We start from the raw sequence: 22,699 nt of genomic DNA, 5'->3' as shown, positions 1-22,699 counted from the left end.
TTGGGAGGCTGAGGCGGGCGGATCACCTGAGGTCAGGAATTCAAAAGCAGCTTGACCAACATGGTGAAACCCCATCTCTAAAAATACGAAAATTAGCCGGACATGGTGGCAGGCACCTGTAATCCCAGCTACTTGGGAAGCTGAGGCAGGAGAATCGCTTGAACCCAGGAGGCAGAGGTTGCAGTGAACCGAGATCACACCATTGCACTTCAGCCTGCAAGGGGACGAGAGTGAGACATCATCTCAAAAAAAGAAAAAAAAAAAAAAAGAAAGAAAGAAAGAAAACGTACGTGGAACCTAGAGAAAATATCTGTCAAGGACAGACAGCCATACTTGGAACTAGAAAATGGGTAAGACATAATCATGAGGTATATGGGCCATTTCAGGCAGAAGGAACGTTGTTCAAACACCTCTAGTGAGAGATGACACATGGCATTTTTGAGAAACTGTCAGGAATGTGGTATGGTGGGAGAGCAGAGTAAGGAGAAAGTGGCTATGACATAAGCAGTGTGGGGATCAGCAGAGCCTTGTCGGCAAGGTTCAAGGGCTTGGGCTTTGTCTTGAGTGCAATAATGTAGCCTTGAAAAATTTGCAGCAGGAAGGGATGACACAGGCAAGGGAGACTAGTTAGGAGGCTATTGAGTTATTTAATATGAGAAAGCAGTGGTAAAAGGGTGGACGTTATCTATTCTCTATTAGCCTCCTCAAATCCATTTCAGATAAACTTAAGTTTAAACAGAGTATTTGCTGTACAAATTCAACTTCAAATTCACCAGATCCCCTTCCAGCCCAATTTCCATATATCCCTATATTTACATACTTATCTTTGAGGCAGAATTGAACCTTTGAATAAAGCAGTGAAAATAAAAAGTTCAAAAATACATTTCTTATATATTTAGTTGGTGATGATTTGTAAATACAAAACCTGTATTCTTCTTTGTAGGACTACATTGAGTGTGCCGAAAAATTATACGATGCCAAAGTGGAGCGAGTTGACTTTACAAATCATTTAGAAGACACTAGACGTAAAATTAATAAGTGGGTTGAAAGTGAAACGCATGGTGAGTATTGAAATACCCTATTTTTCTACAAGATTTGTCAGTTATATGTTAATACTGAGAACAAACGCTGGGAGTCTTTTGTACATACATGGAAGAGCTCCTAGTTCAAAGTAATGATTGCTGCTACTTAAAATTGCTTTAGTATTTGTCTGCAATGTGGTTTTGAATAATTTTAATAATTTGAATGCTTTGCACTTTTCAGAAGTTCAGTCTTTTACATTTTCTCATTTCATTGGTAAAACCTTCAGGACAAACATAGTATTGTGATCATTTCATAAATTAATAACAAGCTGAGTTAATTTGATAAATTAACCTCAATATCTCACCCTAGTTAGTGAACAAAAACTAAGTTATTATTTTATTGACATTACTTTCAATGACCACATTATTATTTTCAATGACCACAGCATAGCATTTCATTTAATAATCAACCTATTTTTTAAAGATAGGCTGGATTTTCATACTTTATTATTCCTTTATGGACTGAATCTTATTAAAGTTATAACATTCTACCGTCAAAGAAATATATTTTCATAACATTGCTTTTTCCAAGGATGTATAGTATATCTCTTATTTTAAAATGTTCTTTAATTACCAAAATAATTTATGTAACAAAGGTAGTACCTTCCAGAAAAAGTACAGCTCTTTATTGGTAAGTCTCTGTCACAACTAAAAACTGAATTCCAGCTAATGTTCTGGTTTAGTGCAAAGCAAATAAAGAAATTTATTAATCCTTGCTTTGTTCATCAACCAATTCCAAAGCTACTAGTTGTTTCATTACCTAAGGGCTGGCCTTGATTTGTACTCTAAACATTGTACCTGCATTTACTGAGCCTAGCTATGCCTCAGAAATATGAGATAAATATATCTCGCACTTTAAATGCAAACTTTCAGCAGCATACACTTAGTCCTGGGACTAAGAATACAGTGTATAAAATTTCTTTTTATTCATTCATTCCTCATTATATTCATAGTGGGTTACTTTGATGTTTAGCCATTACATGTTTCAAATATAACACTTATAAATCAAGAGAAACTATGTAATTATTCCTTTTCTAAAAGCTAGGTGGGATTCTATTTAGTATATAATATAAGGGTATCAGATTGCTAACAATTTTTTCTATTTAGAGTAGTTATTTCTCTGTCTTCCTTTCTTGTGCAAATCTATGCATAATTACTCTAATTTTTCATAAGCATATGTACTCAATATTTATTTGAGGAAACCCTTTAAAATGTTGCCAGTATTCTAAACAACCCTACCCAGGTCTTGAAGCCCATATCCTCCACACAATACCAGAACCATCCTTTTGAAAGGCAAATCAGATCCATCATGACCGTGACCTTTCTTGTCTTTCAATGAATCCTGAGCAATTATTTTCCATCACCTTCAAAATAATACAAAATTCTTACCAGACATTCAAGCCTCTTCATTATCAGGCCCTTGCTTCCAATCTTGCCAACTTATTCTCCCCGACAAATACACCTTGCCCTTCCAGGCTTCTGTGCCTTTGAATAAATAGTCTCTGCTTTATGGAAGCTCTCCCTGCTCCCCCCTGTCCTTCAGCTAAAGCAGAACACCACAGAAAAAGTTGGGTGCCTTTAATCTGTGCTCTCACAGTGCACTGAGATCAGACCTCGATGTTACTGGTGGGTTACAACTGCTCTTCGGATGTTGACGCTTCTGTGCTGGACTGGGAGCTCAATGATGGCACAGGCTATGTCTTTCACATTTGTAATTCAAATATGCAGAATAGTGCATAGCGTCCAGCAACAATCTTGTTACTGTAGAATGAAGGAGGGTATTACCCTTTCAATGGATTGAAGTACTGTAGTAGCAAAAGGTGGCCTAGTCAATGCAGTAAAGGCATTTTGGTACCTACGAGCAGGGACTCTGGGGTTGTCTTCCTGGGTTGGAATCCTATTGCTATCATTTTCTTGTTGTGTGTCTTAATGTCTTTGTGCCTTAGCTTCATCAACAGGAAATGGAGACAATAATAATGCCTACCTCACAGGGATTATGTGAGGGTGAAACCAAAGATTGCATCTAAAGGGCTTAGAAAGTGCTGGACACATTAATTGCTCATAGGTTATTCTTAATATTCTTATTGGTGTTATTATGTGGTAAGAAAAAAGCTTCATACCAATTAATGGTCTTTTAAATCATTTAAAAAATTATATTAAAATAAACCTTTCTCCCCTCATTTTTTTTTTTTTTTCAAAAGGCAAAATCAAGAACGTGATTGGTGACGGTGGCATCAGCTCATCTGCTGTAATGGTGCTGGTGAACGCTGTGTACTTCAAAGGCAAGTGGCAATCAGCCTTCACCAAGAGTGAAACCACAAATTGCCGTTTCAAATCTCCCAAGGTATGTTGTCAATCTCCTGTTTAATTTAGAATTCTTCCTCAATAGTATTCCTTTGCAGGACTGTGATAGTTACATAGTAAACTCTGGATTCACCGTTTTTAACTCATTTAACTTCTTTTGCATTACCAATATTGTATGGTCAGTTGCTTTACAAAGCAAACTTTCTATTTTGCCTGTCATGCAGGCTATGAAACATCGCCAAAGGTGTCTTGTAAATTGGTATTCTTTAAAATACATTCAAAATGGAAAGAAGTGGCATGAATGTGTCTTAAGATATTATAATTGGAGGCCTATAAGAAAACATATGACAAAAGTGTATTTTTCATTTTTCGTTATTTTAACCATGAGGTCTGCACTTAAAATCATTTACTATCAATGATTTTCCTGAGTCACAGTAGGAAATGCGTTTTCTTTTACAAGGGGAAAAGCTATGTTTAGTAAAGGTATGCATTTCCAAGAATAAGCCATATGTATTTCTCCACTTAGTTCTGTTTTTGATCTAAAACATCTTATTACCAACCTTTATAAAACATATATTCTTGGGTTTTAAAACCAGTTTGTACACAGTAATCTTTGTACAGCAGAAACAACAAAGCTCTTGCAGTCAGGAATATTGTGTTAGGATTCCTGCCTTGCTTCACAGAAGCTGCATTCCTGTTTCCTGTGTTATTCTTTTCTCCTATTTTTTTTTTATTTTAAAAAGCATTACTATAGAATAACATTGTTTTAAACACTCTCCCTGCTGGTCCACACACCCTATGTAATGTAGCTGTAACAGACAGCTTGTAATGTAACATGCTATGGAATCTGGATCTCTGATGTCAATGTTAGTTCTATCATATTAAAAATTGGTAACATAATCTCTTCAGCATAACCCAGATGTGTAATTCTTCCCCTGCCCCAGTGAGACATCCTGTCTGTCACATCCCAGTCCCCATGTGTATCAGGCTCAATTCTGCGGACCTGTCTCACTAAGCAGATAGATTTCATGTATGTTCTTTCTGAGGATTGGACTCTAAATCAAAAAAGGCAACATTTCCAGAGAGAGAAGGACCTTCAGTTCAAGGACAGAGAATTATCTGTCCTCCCCATGTAGGATGTTTGTTCTTAAAAGGGGATATTACAGAAATGTTGACAAGTTTGCAGATTATAACATCACTAGGAGAAAGTTTATTGTACCTCAATGGTGTCTCTAAATCTATAAATGATATTCTCAAGATAAGAGCTACTTTTTTTTTTTTTTTTTTTTGCCCTGGTGAATTTGAAGGACATTATCAAATACCTTGCAGGAATTTTTATTTTTCCAAGACCTCATGCTTAAATTGTGTTTTTGTTGTTGTTGTTGTTGTTTGTTTTTTGAGACAGGGTCTCACTCTGTTGCCCAGGCTGGAGTGCAGTGGTGGAATCACTGCTCACTCTAGCCTTGACTTCTTGGGCTCAGGTGATCCTCCCACCTCAGCCTCCCAAGTAGCTGGGACTACAGGCATGTTCCACCACACCCAGCTATTTTATTTTTATTTTTTATTTTTAGTGGAGATGCGGTCTCGCCATGTTGCTCAGGCTGGTCTTGAGCTCCCAGGCTCAAGTAGTTTCCCTGGACCTCCCAAAGTGCTGGGATTACAGGCATGAGCCACTGTACCTGGTCTTAAATTGTGTAATTTTGTTAGTACTAGTCTGTATTTTACTTCTGAGAAGAGAAAAAAAACCTATAGCATTCATTTTTCACTTTAATGTTATTTAGTACCTTTTCATTACTTATTATAGAGACTTTTCAGTTAAAAGACTGAGTGCAAGGCAATGTTCCAAGTGCTAGACATATTAATTCACGTAATCCTCACAACAATCCTGTATAGCAGGGATTATAGTCACTCCCATTCTATAAATGAGGAAATGGAGGCACAGAGAGGCACAGTAACTCACCCAAGGTCACACAGTTATTTTAAACTCAAGGAATCAAACTTGAAGTCTTGGCTTTACCACTAAGATTTGCACCAATGCAACCACCGTTAGTAACTTGTCAGGAAAAAATCTGCAGGATCAACTGAGCAATCATTTATTGACCAAGTACAATATTCTTGTATGTGTTTGGTTAATAAGTAAAATGAAGTGGGATTATAAATAATTTTTTGTGACTTGACTTTCAGTGCTCTGGGAAGTCAGTGGCCATGATGCACCAGGAGCGGAAGTTCAATTTGTCTGTTATCGAGGACCCATCAATGAAGGTTCTTGAGCTCAGATACAATGGTGGCATAAACATGTACGTTCTGCTGCCTGAGAATGACCTCTCTGAAGTAAGTTACGACTGTCATTTTCACTACTGGGAAATAAGACTTTTAGGATACTGCTGATTCAGTTTTCATTGATAAACTGCAAGATTTCAGGGTATTGAGATATTACAGACTTACCTGCTTGTTAAATGATTTGACAAATATTTAAGGAGTACCTAGTACGAGCCAGACACCATTATAGTTGCTGAGATTGACTTAACTCAGTTTAGCATAATTTTAGTTGAATACTGATCAAGTTGGAATCCTCTCAAATGTCAGCTATGGAATTAAAAAGACATGAGTTTAGGTATTTTTGGTGTTCGGTCATGAATATAGTCTTTTATGTGTTATTGAAATTTTGCTAGACTGAGCATCTTTAGGCAGGTATGATGTGATACAGACCTGAGCCTTTGAGAATTAAAATGTATGGTCTCACTGTAATTGCACAAGAGGGTCTCCCTGCCTGCTGCACAGGAAAAATCAAGTCACTGAGGGCACAGCATTGTAGTAAAGAGAGTTTAATTGATGCGAAGCCGACCATGCCACCTGGGAGATGAGATCACTACTACTCAAATCAATCTCCCTGAAGGTTTGGAGGTTAGGAGTTTTCAAGGATAGTTTGGCGGGCAGGGGTCTAGGGAATAAGTGCTGTTGACTGGGTGGGGATGTAATCACAAGCGTGTGTAAAACTGTTCTCATGCACTGAGTCCACCTTTGGACTCTGTGGGGGCCACAGGACCGGTTGAGTCATGAGTCATGAGTCCAAGTGGAGTTAGTGTCAGAAATGTAAAAGTCTGAAAAGACATTTCAAAAGGCCAGTCTTAGGTTCTACAATAGTGATATTATCTACAAGAGTCATTCGTGGAGTTACAAATTTTATGGCCTCCATAACAATGATTGGTTAATGTTTACTATGCCTACATCGTGGCGGAATTCAGGCCTCTCTCATAATCATAACCGTGCGGTCTTTCATTAGTTTTACAAAGATGATTTAGTTTTGGGAAGGGCTATTATGATTCTTGCTTTACATTTAAACTATAAACTAAATTTCTTCCAAAGTTAGCTTAGCCTATGCCAAAGAATGACCAACAACAGCTTGGAGGTTAGCAGCAAGATGGAGTCAACTATGTCAGATTTCCTACTGTTGTAATTTCCAAAGGCAGTTTCATCCCTCCATGCTGCTGTGTCTCAAGTGAAAAGCAGAGTTTAGGGACTGCCCTGTGACTGATGTGGCAGGAGAAATGGACCAACACAGTGCAATGGGAAGACGGTGGGGGCCGTGCAAGCCAGACACCACCACTGTATCTCAAAGCCTGATCTTTTTTCAGTCGTTTTTCTGCTTTTCCTCCTCCTGAACTTGGCTCTTTGAGTTTGATCTGCAATCTCAGAGGCCTGGACTCATCTCTCTTCTCTATTCTCTCATTTAAAAGGAATAATAGGTGCCATTTATTTAGCACCTACTACATCCCAGGCCATGTGTTCTGAGCTTCATTTACATTATCTTGTTTGATATTTACAGCAAGCATGGGAGATAGGGAAGGGAGGTTGATAGAATTTAGTCAATTTTTCTGATAGACACATATGTGTAGATATGCATATTTGTGTGTATGTATGTGCACACACATATATGTATGTCAGCTACACTGAAAAGTTACAACTACACTTAAAAGTATTCGTTTTGTTTTGACTTGGACAATAATGAATATTTGCTGTGGAATAACAGGACAGTGGAATGAATATAAAGAAATAGACATGCCTACCATCCAAGGGACATTACTATGATTTAAAAACATGACTGTAAAGCTTTGGAATGACACTTTCTACATAGACAAAGACTACTAAATTTTAGCAATAACTTTCTTTCATTACATTTTCATCTAAATTGTTTTGACATGAGAAGCAAGAGAAATGTCATAACATTGGTACTATTAAATCTAAAGTATGACCATATAAAATATTGGTCCTCATATTAAATTTATTATTCACTTGATAATCTTCATAATAATCAGATTTTAGCATACAGCAATTAGTTTAACTTGAAATAATCTGCAACAGAAAAAGTAGCCCAGACAAAGTAAGCTAACAACATAGTTTTGTTCTTGCACTTACTGTCTGAATTTTCCTTTTCTGTAATAGATTTACCTAATAATGTTCGAATCTGACTATTATAAACCTACCTACTCTACAATCTTAAATACCTGCATAATCCTTCATAACCAGATAATGATGAGGAAGTTGGATCTCAGTGCACTAAATGAAAAAAAAATTCCAACAGGGTAAAATTATATTACAGATTAACCACAAAACTGGATAATTAACGCAAAAAATTCAAATTAGACTAAATTTGACTGTACAAATTTAGGTCCTTGATAAGAATACAAGTTGAATTTAATATCAGTAAAAAGTTGTTTAAGATTGAAGTTGAGCCTGAATTTGAGAAGAAATGTCCTTACGTAAGATTTCTAAACAGTGTTTATGAAAAATCTTCTTATTCTAAATTGAGAATCTGTGATCAATTCTCAGTATTCAAGAGCTGGTGAACTGGCTTTGTGAATTGTTTGTAGGCAGCGATGCTGCTGGAGAGAGAGATAAGGACTCTTCTGGCTGTGGAACTAAGGTTGCTTGCTTTGCCTTCAGGCATATCGAACTACAGCCTCCTGCACTTCAGTTGCCTCATCTGTTGAGAACAAGAAATTGATTTGATACAGTATGGGTAACTGTACTGGGAGATATTGATCACCCAAACCTTCGAGGCTGGAGCTCTGGGCTCCTTGCCTCAGGCCACATGGGGTCCCTTTGGTTTACTCCACTAAGCTCTGCAGACTTGACTTTATCTATCTTTCATGATGAGGAGATGGCTAGGAAACATTGATTTAAATGACCACTGGGCTCCTTTCTCCCTCTGATGGTCTCAGATTCTCAGGTTCCTTCACCTGTCTTTTGCTCCACTTTAGTTGTATCTGCTCATGGGTGAACAGAGAGTGGAATTGCCCTAAGATGCAAATAAATTATGCCTTCTCCTAGTAGAGCAAATTAAACATTGGATTTGTTAAAAAGTACTTGAACTATTCATTTTAATCATATTCTGTTTCAAGACTTCCAAGGACCGATTCATGTACTTGAACACAAATATCCAGGAAGGGATAAATTATAGAAAACTATGTATCTTTGTAGCTATTGTTTCATCTATCACTTAACCATATGATTCTAAATTATCTTTGAATTATTTTTACAGATTGAAAACAAACTGACCTTTCAGAATCTAATGGAATGGACCAATCCAAGGCGAATGACCTCTAAGTATGTTGAGGTATTTTTTCCTCAGTTCAAGATAGAGAAGAATTATGAAATGAAACAATATTTGAGACCCCTAGGGCTGAAAGATATCTTTGATGAATCCAAAGCAGATCTTTCTGGGATTGCTTCAGGGGGTCGTCTGTATATATCAAGACTGATGCACAAATCTTACATAGAGGTCAATGAGGAGGGCACCGAGGCTACTGCTGCCACAGGAAGTAATATTGTAGAAAAGCAACTCCCTGAGTCCACGCTGTTTAGAGCCGACCACCCATTCCTATTTGTCATCAGGAAGGATGACATCATCTTATTCAGTGGCAAAGTTTCTTGCCCTTGAAAATCCAACTGGTTTCTATTACAGCAGTCCCCACAACATCAAAGAACCACCACAAGTCAATAGATTTGAGTTTAATTAGAAAAATGTGGTGTTTCCTTTGAGTTTATTTCTTCCTACCGTTGGTCAGCAGATGACACTGGTGACTTGTCCCTTCCTAGACACCTGGTTGATTGTCCTGATCCCTGCTCTTAGCATTCCACCACCATGTGCCTCGCCCATTTCTAATTTCATTGTCTTTCTTCCCACACTCGTTTCTTCCCCATGACCCATCTGGAAATTATGGAGAGTGCTCAACTGGGAAGGAGAATGTAGAAGTAGCCCTAGGGATCCTTTTTGAAACTCTACAGTTATTGCAGATATTCTAGCTTCATTGTAAACAATCTAGGAAATAAGCCCAGCTGCTTTCTAGAAATAAGTGTGAAGGATAAATTTTTGTTGTTGACCTATGAAGATATTAGAGTTTACCTTCATACGTTTGATTTTAAATCAATGTATAATCTAGATGGTAAAAAATATAGAATTGGGATTGAGGACCAACCAAAATATCTCATTAATGCTTTCAATTGACAAATTTTGGCCTTTCTTTAATAAGACTTAATATGTACATAGTTTTTTCAAATATTAAAGATCTTTTAACTGTTGGCAGTTGTGATTTACAGAATCATATTTCATATGCTGTGTAGTTTATAAGTTTTTTCTCTATTTATCAGAATAAAGAAATACAACATACCTGTACAGTGTGATTGTTTTCCTCTGACCAATTGTAGGACAACTAGGGCTTTCTTTGTTTTCTAGGCAAAGCAAGCAAGCAAGCAAGCAAGAATTCTTTTATAATATGTTTGATTTGATACAATGTGGCTCATTTATTACACATAAAATTGCTTATACAGATACATAGATTGATTAATTTTAAATAGTAGGATTTAAATACATGAGGAAAAATGATTTGTATATATGAATATTTATAGTAAGCCATCTGTAATTTTATAAACAGAAGAAAAATAAATTGAGAATCATAAGATCATGGAACTTACTTATGAATTTGTAAACAATGAGAGCCCACTGAATTATATTTTCATCAAAAAAGACTTTTACCTGAATAGGAACCGTATAAATCAATGATAGCCTATTGCATGGCTCTGCAGTGCTTAATACCAGACCTTGCAGATACCTAATTTTCAACAAATACTGTGGAATCTAAAAATATGATATAAATGAGTAAATTTGACATGACTTGAAATATGTAGAAAATCTCTTGACCAAAATAATTTAACCACTAACCTGCAGCGCCCGAACTATTACACCTTTCAGGGACATTTATGGAGAGTGAATTTAAGTGGCATGTTTTGAGAGAGGAATTGATTTTTCTGATTACCGTTCCCATCTACTACCATTCAAAGCACGACCTTAGGAAACAGGTGATGGGAACATGTATTCAGATGGTGGCCATATTGTGTTGGGGGTTAGGTATCAACACAGGGACTTGGGGAGACCACAAACATTCACACCATAGCACTATAGACAAACTAAATACAAACTTTCCTTGCAATTTTGGTTGGTTGGTCTTGCCCATATGTCCACCTCATGTTTAAGGGTCCTAACTTATTCAGAGAATGGCTATATTGTGTAGTCATGATCTAGGCTTTAGATCATGAAAGTGGAACTTTCATAAGCTTGAAACAGCTTCTGAAACTGTGGTGCCTGTGGAATCATCGACCTTTTCTGTTGAATGTTGTCAAACATCAGGTTCAATGGTAGCAAATGTAGCATCTGTTCAGCTCCTCTCTTACCATTGAAATTCGTGCTTCCTGGGACAGGATTCATGTCTGACTTATTATCCTCACAGTCCCAGAGCAATACTTGATATATGGTAGGTGCTCAGTATATTTTTAGAATAAATATACTCATTAGTTTCAGAAACATGATTTGAGATGGAAAGACCACTTTAGTATAAGGCCATGTCACTGACCTTGTAATGGATTCTTTTCTATACAAAGATGACTTTTCATCTTTCAGGATCATAATTCTTTAATCTGTTTATTAACCACAGATATTTGCAGGGTTCTTCTCCTCTTTTTCAAAATTCCTTCTATATGTAATTCCATACAGTCACGTGGCTTCAATAATTGCTGATGACAACTACCTATATGCTTAACTTCATCCTGATTCACAATTGCCTCCTGGTAAATCCACCTGAATGTCCTAGAGTGAAACTAAGCATTTGTAAGAGGAAATACTCATTTCCTTGAGTTTGTTAGACAGTCTTTGGTGTTCATTTTGGTCCATTGTCTAAAACTCAAGCATGAAACATCAAGATGATCCTTGTATCTTCCTTCTTTTCCACAATGGAACTGTTTTTTGGTATTACCATGAAAACTACTCTTGAATATATCCCTTTTTCTTCTTTTTCATCAACACTGACCTTGTTGAGGCTGCATTTCTTCTCTAGATTGGTCTTGTATCTGATCTACCTGTCTCTTGTGACTCATACTTTTCTCTGACTTTTAAACTTAAAGTTGTGAAGATATTCTATGTTTTCATCTATAAATGCCAGTTTTCTACCTAAAACACAGATCAGATTAAGTTCATATTCTTATAAAACACTGACAGCTCTTCACCCTCTCAGAATAGAGTTTAAACTTCCTAGTACGATATTCAAAGCCTTCCCACAATGTTACTCTATCTTCCTTTTCCTATTTGTTTTTGCCACTCCCTGCCAAAGACTCTAACCTGGAGGTGCCTTGTACTATTTGGAAACCAAATCCACTACTCTCACATTGCTTAGCTTGTCCCATCTGACTGGGATGCTCTCTCTATCTTTGTTTGATAAGACTCGTTTAATTGTTCAAGAAACTGGCCATGTTCATGTTCTCTGTACAGCTTTCCACTCAGCTGGACTCAAAGAATACATTGTGCATCCTTGCGTGAGAGCTGGGTTCAGATTTCTTGCCATGTCCTGTTTGTGTGTGTGCATGTTTATATGTGTATGTGTGTGCATGTGTGTGGAGTGGTATCTCACTAGATAATAAACTCTTTAAGGACAGAAAATGGCATGTGGTAGGTATCCCTTTCTCATTTTAAATGAAAAAACTCCCTTAGAGTCCTAAGAAAGAAACAAAATCAGAGTACAAGTGCAGACTCTATCCAGCCCTAATTCCCACCTCCACCACCAGAGGCTCCTGAGAACTTTCTGTGTCCTGCTAGTCACATGCCAAAGCCCGTATGAAGGCATAATCCGGATTTCTGAGGTGGGAGAAGAAGCACTACTGGATCTTCGGTTATTAGAGGGGTAGGAAGAAGTGTGTTTCATTCCTCTCTCAATGCCCAGGCGAAGCATTACTGTCATCATCTTCACCATCATTTTCTTCATTGCCATTCCTGCTTCATCACTTATAAAACACTTTCCCAGGCTTCATCTCAATTGCCAGAACACTTGTGTAAGGTGGGAGTTACTCTGATGATTATTGTTATTCCTATTTCGTAAGAAAAATAATGTTCAGGCCGGGCGCGGTGGCTCACGCCTGTAATCCCAGCACTTTGGGAGGCCGAGGCGGGCGGATCACAAGGTCAGGAGATCGAGACCACGGTGAAACCCCGTCTCTACTAAAAATACAAAAAAAAATTAGCCGGGCGCGGTTGTGGGCGCCTGTAGTCCCAGCTACTAGGGAGGCTGAGGCAGGAGAATGGCGTGAACCCGGGAGGCGGAGCTTGCAGTGAGCCGAGATCGCGCCACTGCACTCCAGCCTGGGCGACAGAGCGAGACTCTGTCTCAAAAAAAAATAAATAAATAAATAAATAATGTTCAGAGAGGCAAGGCAATTTCCCAGGATCATGTGTGCTGTTTCCATCAGAACATGCTCACTTGTGCCTCAGCTGTGCTCAGAGTCCTCTCATCTCATGCCCCAGATGTCACATGGCTCACTTCTTCCCTGGCATTCCTACTGACTGATCAAGCATCGCTGATGACCTCAGATTTTCCTGGAACACCACACCTCTTACAAACTTGGACAAGTCCATAATGGTTATGTGTTCTTATGTTTGGGTCGTTTAGACATTTAGGTGATTTCCCTTGGCTTGATATTGCTTATAATAATCTTCCTGAGAGGTTATATAACAAGAATAATATTGCAAACTCTCCAAATAATAAACTCTTAAGTATGAACTCACTGAGAGAAAAGGCAGCTTCTGCCCCCTTTGTAATCTCTGGCACATTGTAGACAACTTCACTGACTGATTGATGCTAGTTATCCAGGGAAAGGCAGTATATGTATCTTTAATCATTTGGACATTTCTTGACACGAATGTTTTATTTCTATTCCCGCAGACAACCCTAGAATGTGTGAAAACCCATGGCTAGAATAGTATTTATAAACATAAACCTCCTCTTAGATATCAGCAGCACCTTCAAAAAAGAAAGCCACAGAAGTCTTACCTAATAAAACAGGTAACAGCCTGGCTAACAAAACTTAATTGCATAGTTGGACATTCCTTGATACTCTTTGTTCCTTGTCTATAGCATTGTGAACCAAAACAAGAATTCTGTTGTCCTTGAAATATAAGAATACTTTAGTGAAACTAAAGTGACTAATAGTTTGACTCTAATGAATGATGTATAATTTAAACAAAGCAAAATAACCTAACTCTATATTATTAGTTCTTTGAGAAGAAAGAAAAAGTGATCAGAATGGAAAGGAAAATGTGGATGGAACAGAAATTCTTTCTAGACATTTGAAACGCAATCTATTTTACATTATACTGTTCTCCCACCCCGTGGTTGTGCCTCTTCAAACCATACCCTTCAGTGTGACTAAGAGTCTTAGTCTCAGGCTAGAAGCAGTGGTCACAATTTCCACAGGTATAGCAGGGAGATAAATGTGATAAGTAAGGGCAGATGAGCTATGGACGTGTGAAGCAGGGGTTTCTACACCAGTCCTGAAGTTTGGGAAGACTTCCTGGAGGAAGGGATGCTGTGGCTCAGATGTGGAACAACGAGTAGGAGTAGGAGGAATGGGAGGAGAAGGAGAGAGGGTTCCAGTGGATGCAAGAGCATGATTCAGGGCCCACAGTGAAAGACCACAGGCTCCTCGGACTCTGCAAGGATGTAGAGGGCATAAGCACAGTGAAAGGTGGGCTGCGGAGGGGCAGCAAGCAGGCCACAGAGGGCCTTGGACAGTAGGATGAAGAGTTTGCTGTGGTTCTAAGATGACTGCAAAGGCATTGAAGGGCTCTAAGGAGAGGAGTGAACCTCTCTGGTTTGAATTTCTGAAGGCGTATGTTTGCTGATTTCTGGGTATGGGGCTAGAGTGTTACGAGACTTGACAGGGAGAACTGGACAATAGTCCAGGTGAGAAGTGATGGTGGCCTAACCCAGAAGATGGATCTTGGGAATGCACATAGTGAATGAAGGTGACAGATTTGGGAGGCAGCCTGACTGGTCAGGACTTTGTGAATGACTGAACGAATGTAAAAGAGGAGGACTTCTCAAGTTTCAACTTCACAATCTTTAAACAACCATAACATCACCATCCAGAGCAGAGGGGAGGGGATGACAGAAGAAGGGGAGAAGCTGGATGGCAGGGGCATCCCGCAAGGCCACTAGAGCTGTTATTGTAACGCTTATTTACTTTTGAAATAAGCACTCCTTTTGAAAATCAGATTTAGGGATACCCAAAAATGCACACAGAAAGAATTTATGTATATAATTTTAAGAAGTTCAAAGAGTTCCTGAATCCCATTCACAGATTCCCTAGGTTACAAATCCCTGTCACTTATACCTAAATTAGGGCATACCGGATGGGAGCCATCCATTGTAGCATAAAGAAAGCCAAGTGTAAGAGCCATGGACCACTAGATAGATGCAGTTTCTATGTGACTCGGGCTCTAGGGGTGACCATGTCCAGTGATCTGTGCCTTTAAACATCCTGTACAATAGGAAGAGATGCACCACCTCACTCCTAACTATTAATTAGAGTCTTTATAGATAATAGACTTTATAGGCAAGAGCAACCTGTAAATGTTTCATTAAAGATAATAGCATAGATGTCATTGACCACACCCAGCCACCTCTTTGCAAATAACCTCTGGTTCTGTGACTAGACATTTAGTGAATATTAACCTTTTAAAAAGTGTCTGTTCCTTGGGTCTATCAGTGAACAGTGTCTCTAGATGCATCAGGGTCTCTGAGAAGTTGATAGCATTTATTCTTTCATTATGAATTCCTTTTTTTTTCCCTCTTCCTCCTTGAATCCAAATCCTCCTTAAGACTGTAGATGAGAGAAGTCAGGTTCTTCAAACTGCTGGACGACCTGATTTAAGGTGTGTTTCTTTGAGCCTAGAGAAGATTTTAATATTCATTTTATAGTTCACCTCTCTCCAGAGCAAGATGAATACTGTCCCCTTCTCTCACTCCAGTGTTTCCACACAAGTCCTTAGCTCCTCAATGAGTGGTCCCCCGTCTCCTGTCTCTGTTTTAAATGGCTCCTTTGAGTGAGGTGAGTTGGCTCTCTGAAAGAGCTAGGTCTTCTTGAGAATATAGACCATGCATCCTGGATGTCTCTCACTAACGTCAAGCAATTTTTTAAATTTCTGCCTTAAAAGAATTATTCAGAAGCAAGTTGCTTAATTTTTGTGTATATGTGTATGTTTGAAAGATCTTCTTGATACTGATTTCTATTTTTAATGCATTGTGGTCTGAGATTGTGCTTGTTATAATTTCAATTTTTTTAATTTATTGAGACTTGCTTTATGATCAAGCATGCAATTGATCTTAGAATATGTTCTATGTGCAGATGAGAAGAATGTGTAGTCTGTGGTTGATTGGTGGAGCATTCTGTGCGTGTCTATTAGGTCCAATTGGTTGGGTGTCGAGTTCAAATACAGAATTTCGTTGTTAGTTTTCTGTGTCAATGATTGGTCTAACAGAGTCACTGGGGTGTTGAAGTCTCCCAGCATTATCGTGTGACTGTCTAAATCTTTTCATAGGTCATGAAGGGCTTGTTACGGATCTGGGTGCTTCAATGTTGGGTGAATATATATTTAGGATAGCCAAGTCTTCTTGTTGACTTGAACCCGTTATCATTATATAATGCCCTTCTTTGTCCTTTCTGAATGGTGTTGATTTAAAATCTGTTTTATCTGATATAAGAGCAGTGACTCCTATTCCTTTTTTTGTTTTTTGTTTGCATGGTAAATCTTTCTCCATCCCCTTACTCTGAGCCTTTGGGTGTCCTTACATGTAAGATGGGTTTCTTGAAGACAACAGACAGTTTGGTATTGCCTTTTTATCCAGTTACCATTCTATGCCTTTTAAGTGTAGCATTTAGACCATTTATATTCAGGGTTAATATTGATTTGTGAGAGTTTTATTTTGTTATTGTGTTTACATCAGGTTGTTTTGTAGGCTTGATTGTGTAGTTGCTTTATAGTGTCTCTGGGCTGTGTGTTTAAGTGTAGTTTTATGGTAGCAGGTGTCATTTTTTCATTTTCATGTTCAGCACTCTCTTAGGACCTCTTGTAAGGCTGGTCTAGTTGTAATGAATTTCCTCAGCATTTGCTTGTCTGAAAAGGATTCTATTTCTCCTTCACTTAGGAAGTTTAGTTTGGTGGGATATGAAATTATTGGTTGGAATTTCTTTTCTTTAGGAATGTTGAAAATAGGCCGCCAATCTCTTCTGACTTGTTAAGGTTTCTGCTAAGAGTTCTGCTGCTAGCCTGATGGGGTTCTTTTTGTACATGACCTGCCCTTTCTCTCTAGCTGCCTTTAAGATTTTTTTTCTTTCATGTTTTCCTTGGTGAATCTGATGACTATGTGCCTCAGAGACGGTGGTCTTGTATAGTATCTCACCAAGGTTCTCTGTGTTTCTTGAATTTGTATGTCAATCTAACAAGATTGGGGAAAGTTTTGTGGACTATATATTCAAATATGTTTTCCAAGTTGCTTACCCTCGTCCCTCTTTCAGGAATACCAATGAGTCTTAAATTCTATCTCTTTACAAAATCCCATATTTCTTGGAGGTTTGATTCATTTTTAAAATTACTTTTCTTTATTTTTGTCAGGCTGCATTGATTTAAAGAACTGGTGCTTGAGCTCTGAGATTCTTTTCTTGGCTTGGTCTATTCTACTCTGCTGTTAACACTTCTAATTATATTATGAAATTCTTGTAGTGAATTGCCCAGTTCTAGAAGTTCAGTTTGGTTCTTTCTTAAAATGTCTATTTTGTCTTTCAGCTCTTGGATTGTTTTACTGGGTTCTCTGGATTCCTTGCTTTGGGTTTCAGCTTTTTCCTGAAGCTCAATGAACTGCCTTGACAGCCATATTCTGAAGTCGATGTCTGTCATTTCAGTCATTTTAATCTGCTTAAGAACCACTGCTGGGAAGCTAGTGGAATCATTTGTAGATAAGGGGATACCTTGCATTTTTGAGTTGTAGAGATCTTCAGCTGATTCTTTTTCATCTGAAAGGGCTGGTGTTTCTTTAACTATGGCATAAGTTGAGTATAGTCAATTGGCTTTATTTCTGGATGCTTTCAGAAGGCTAAGTCTCTGTACAAGACCTTTATTTGTGGTTGGATTCTTGCCCTGAGTGTCATGGGAATGTCTATTGGAAGAATAATTTTTGATGTGATTTGGGCTGTGATCCAGTGGATGTTGCTTAAGAGTGATGGCTAGCAGATAGGCCCTTACTCAGTTGCATGGCTATTTTGTGTTTCCACGTGTTAGTAGCCATGCTCTGTGGTGGGGATGCAGAGAGATGACCCCCTCACTAGGTTCACTCCTGGGCCTCAGGAGAGCCCCCTCCAAACACTGGTACTGTGTCTGTGTTTTTTTTATTGGGTTAACAGGGCTGTGGGGCTCCCTCAGGCAGATGCCATGGCTAGGAGATAGGCCACACTCTTTCTGGTCTGGTCTTATATAGGGAGGCACATCCTGTTCCCATGCCAGTCTGCAAACCCATGAGTCTCACCCCTCTCAGTATTATGAGAGTGGGTGGGGTGTCCTTCTCCAATTGAGTGTTAGCCATAGATTACTGCAGCCCTGGAGTGCCAGGACTGGCCTGAAGCTCTGTCTTCTGGACCCTTGGAGTCAGGCAACAGATGTGAAGTGCCCCCTGGCCACAGGGAAGTACTCAGGTGGAGCCACTGGTAAAACACTCTTACTAAGTAGTGAAGGCTGTGTTGTGCACCTGCTTCTGTGGGAGTGGCCAGGCAGCGTCCCTGGGGGGGTCTGTCAGGCATGAGAGCCTGCAGAACAGAAGTACCCCAGTCCTGCTGGGAAACTGGCCCCACTCTCTCTTGGCCCTGCAGTCAGTCAGCTGGGGCTAGAGCTACTCAGAGGGAGATGGGGTCCCCTTGGGGATTGGCACCTCTGACATCTTGCTGCTGCAGCTGCAACATGTGCAAAACTCCCTGGATTCTGCCCAGGTTGGAGCTGGGTCTCTGCCTACTCTCCAGGGAGCTCCTCCTGCCAGCTCAAATGTTTATAAGGGGCATGAGATCTCTTGTAGCTAAGATCCCAGAGGTCTGTGGCAAGAGTGGGATGCCCCTCCATCCCTACACTCACCCCTTCCCTAGAAACTGCTCAGGCCTAGAAACTAGCCCTAGCATTGAGCAACCCCATGCAGGGTTCCTAGCTTCCTCCTCTTCAGGCTTGGTGTCTGCATCTTTTCTCTATCAACTGTTGGTGTTGCTACTCCAGAGATCTCCTCAAAGTATGTCGGTTTACTGAATATTTTGTTCTCTCTTCGTGGGGGCAATGCCTACTGGCTGTGTTAACTGGCCATTTTGTCTCTATCTGTCAAATTAGAGGGAAAGGTGCTGGAAAATTAGAGGAAAATTGGCTCTTAGAATTCTGAATTTGGTGTTTTCTAGATGTGTGGACTTGAGCAAGTCAGGTAGCCCTCCTAAGCTCCCTTCAGTTTCTCCACTTGTAGGATTTGGGGGCAGATCCTTTTCTTTTCAAATCCATGACTCCTCTTTGGGTTAAATCTATATTTCTTAGAAGGGCGAAGGAAGATAACATTATTGAGTGACTTTTCTCTTTGGAGGCTGTCGATTCATTGCCACATTTAACAAACACTGTAGAAGTGTAAGGTATCTTCTATTATCCCTAGTTTATGTATACAGGTGCAGAAAAGTTAAGTAAGTTGCCACATACATAGCAAAAGACAGGTTTTGTATTAGAACTCAAATTTGTCTGATTTAAGCTTTCCATTATAAGGACCCATGACTGGGCATTTCAACTGATTGTCCCTACAGCAGAGCAAACACGCTTCTGGGATTCTGTGGGTCTCATTAGAATGATTCATATGAGTTAGCAAGGGACAGGCTTCTCAGTTGAGTGAAGAGGAAAAACCAATAAGTCGGTATTTTGCAAGCTCTTAGAAATATGGCCATGCCTTTACCTTTATTTATATTTTCTTGTGACTTGAACCCTATCTGACCCCCAATTTTCCTTCTCTCCCATTTCTTCCCAGTTGCGTGACCTTCTAGTCCCGGGACAACTAGGCAACAGAGACACATGGTGTCTTAGAGGCTTTTATTTCTGTGTTGATGTGACCAGAGTGTTAGCTTTCCAAACAAGTGGTAAAATTTCTGGTCTCTGCGAAATGTCAACCACCCAGCCAGTCAAAGTATTTAAGCTGACTCTTGTCTGTGTAGTAATTCTTAAGGCAGTTTTATTGGAACCACATCCCTGTGCTGAGAGAGTTGCTGCAGGGCCTCCGGATGCTGGCAAGACACAACGTAAATTAAATCTTTCAGAAGAAAGGATTATGACTTTCCCATTCATATTCTCACCCAAACCCAGCAACCACAAGTTTTCCTTTTCATGTTGTTTTTTTTAAAGGAATCTTTCATAATGAGTGTCTTCCCCGTTTTAAAACCTGCAGGATGAACAAGGCATTTTCCTGTTTTCCTCAGACTTTTTGACTTTGCTTGACTGAGATGCTCCATTTGCATCAACAGCAGAGGGCAGAAACACTTTACTTCTGATACTTTAGGAGCTCTCTGGAGCTATGATGTGACGTAAGACAGAAATACAGCCACCAAAAGATTTGTTCCCTGCTGTATCCAAAGACCTGACCGGGTGTCTCAAGCAGGGCCAGGAATAGGGTGAGGCAAAGGAGGCTGCTAAGGTGCAAACCTTAAGGAGACACTGACTCTCACGGTACCAGCCCTGTACTCTATGACCTTGAGTGTTACTGCCTCCTTAAATGTTATACAAAGTGTGACTCATTCTTAAAGAGAAGCTCACTCTCGGCATCTCAGGGCCCTGCAAGGACAGAGTCCACACAGTACAGCAGGGACTCCTTAGGGTCTCCCCTCATCTTAGTCCCAGCACTAATCCCAAGGGGCCATAGACCCCACCGTGGTTCTTTAACGCAGCAGCCACAGGCAAGGAAGGGAGATGCAGAACACGGTACATGGGCTCCCATTGCCTGATTCCATCTGCAACTGACTTCAGTGCAGGCGCCAGGCAGCAGCAGCGATGTTGAACTTCCCGAGTTGTTATCTAGCCTTATTCCTCCAGACAGTGCCCAGTGCAAGGGAGGATTCAGTGAATGGAGGAAGGCAGGAATGAAGGAATGTTCTTCCTGGAATTCTCTCACATGGCTTTGTGTTAGCTCTCTGAAGAGACTCAGAGTTCCAAAACCCTAGTTTGGCTGTGAGCAACCACTTCAGAAAGGCATTAAGCCCAGGTGTGCTCCGCCAGTTCCAAAAACCTTAGACCAGGAAACTGTCTCTCAGTGAGTATTTGAAGATGACTCCAAAGAAGAAAGTAGAATATTCATTCTATAGGATGATAATATGCTTAGTTATATTTTTCCCCACCTTAAAAATATAGATAAAATAGTATACTCCTTTATTTATGTTGATGGCACTGCCAACCCACTGTGAAAGGATGTGCACTTTGAGATGTTTTTCCAATGGGAAATGGGGATGGGAATTCGCTTTGGCTGGTGCATACTTACCCTCTCCTTTAGCACCTTTTGTGTACTTCTGCAAGATGCAGTGAGGTCATGTGTCTATTGGAATCAAAATCATAACATTGTCTTTTTTGTTACTACTCTGACAAAGGGAAGTAAACTAAGCTAACAATAACAACAGCAATAGTAACAAAATGGCCATACTTGACCACCATTTGCAGGCACTGTCCTGGGAACCCCGTAAATATCACATGATTTAATCATTGCACTAATCCTATAAGGAAGCTGTTATTTAAGCACTTTTCCAGAAAAGGAAATAAAGGCCAAAAGATCTTAGGTAACTGGCCATAAAATTAGAATATGGCAGAGTTGGAAATGCATTTGGTTATAAAATCTGCATTAGTTTTGCTTCCCCAAAGTCCCTCTCTGAGCACTTATGTTGACAAAATAAAAGTAAGTCTTGCCCTAATTTGAAATAAACTGTTAAATAGTGGTGTTTCAATTTATATTTTTGTTGTTGTTGTTGATGTTTGCCTTTGTATTCCAGGTGCAGGTAGAGAAAGACGCTCTTTCAGTGCAGCAAATGCACAATTCTGCTTTCATGTCTTTAAAGAAATGAGTTATGGCCACACAACTGAGAATCTCTTCTTTTGTCCCTTGACTGTCCTGTCTCTCCTGGCTGTGGGGCTCTTTGGAGCCAGAGGCAACAGTGTATCTCACAGGGAGAAGGTGCATCGCAACACACTTTCAGTCATGTCTAGAAGACAATCAGGTTACAATTTCAAACATTGTCATGATATGGAGATTTTATGGATGCTGGGCTCTGTAAACACAAGAGAAGGTCCACTCTCGCCTAAAGTTTCCTAGGAAATTGCCTCCTTCAAAAAAGGGTGTAAAAGGTAAGAGTGTCCCCAGCTTTCTTCTGTGGAGCAGTTGAAGAAGGGATAGCCAAGGCTGGAAGGAGGAGACACACTCAATGAGGCCAACCTGGCCCATGGAAAATTGGGAGTCCCCAGCTCCATCCCTTCCTGTACATTCTTAGCTCCCAAGTGCCATCCTGCTATGAGTCAGCAGCCCAAAATGCTTCCCAAAATTCAGGCCCTTTTAACTTCCTCTCTTCTACTTCCTCTTATGTGTTCCGTTTTCTCAAAACACAATCTGGGTGCCAGGTGGACTGAAATTAATGTGTTTTAACACACAAGTGGATAACTCAAGTCAGATGATAAGTATACAATGTTCAGGATTGTGCAAAATTGTGCTCTGTGCATCGTAAATGACCAGCGCCTCTAGCACCCAGTACTAAGGAGCCTTTAAAAAACTATTTTTGCCCGTTGACTAAATAATTGCTGGATGAATAAACAAATGACTACAGATCACATAAAGAATATTTCACAAGGCTTCTGTCCCCAAGAGGCTCATAATCTAATGAAAGAATTTACAATCCACACA

The 22,699-nt window shown here is 39.6% G+C and overlaps 1 protein-coding gene across 2 annotated transcripts in view; it reads left to right on the top strand.

The window, feature by feature from the left end:
- The window catches only part of SERPINB7 (serpin family B member 7), a 54,650-nt gene extending 44,594 nt beyond the window's left edge, over nucleotides 1–10,056 (top strand). For both annotated transcript variants that reach the window (XM_050767118.1, XM_050767119.1), the window contains exons 5-8: nucleotides 944–1,061; nucleotides 3,284–3,426; nucleotides 5,571–5,717; nucleotides 8,929–10,056. In XM_050767118.1, the coding sequence (XP_050623075.1) occupies nucleotides 944–1,061; nucleotides 3,284–3,426; nucleotides 5,571–5,717; nucleotides 8,929–9,327 (807 nt within the window). In that variant the 3' untranslated portion in view covers nucleotides 9,328–10,056. The remainder of the gene's footprint in view (nucleotides 1–943; nucleotides 1,062–3,283; nucleotides 3,427–5,570; nucleotides 5,718–8,928) is intronic.
- The last annotated feature ends 12,643 nt before the right edge of the window (nucleotides 10,057–22,699 follow it).

Source organism: Macaca thibetana, chromosome 18, assembly GCF_024542745.1.
Source record: "Macaca thibetana thibetana isolate TM-01 chromosome 18, ASM2454274v1, whole genome shotgun sequence".
Taxonomy (NCBI): domain Eukaryota; kingdom Metazoa; phylum Chordata; class Mammalia; order Primates; family Cercopithecidae; genus Macaca; species Macaca thibetana.
This window is presented reverse-complemented; position numbering and strand designations above follow the sequence as displayed.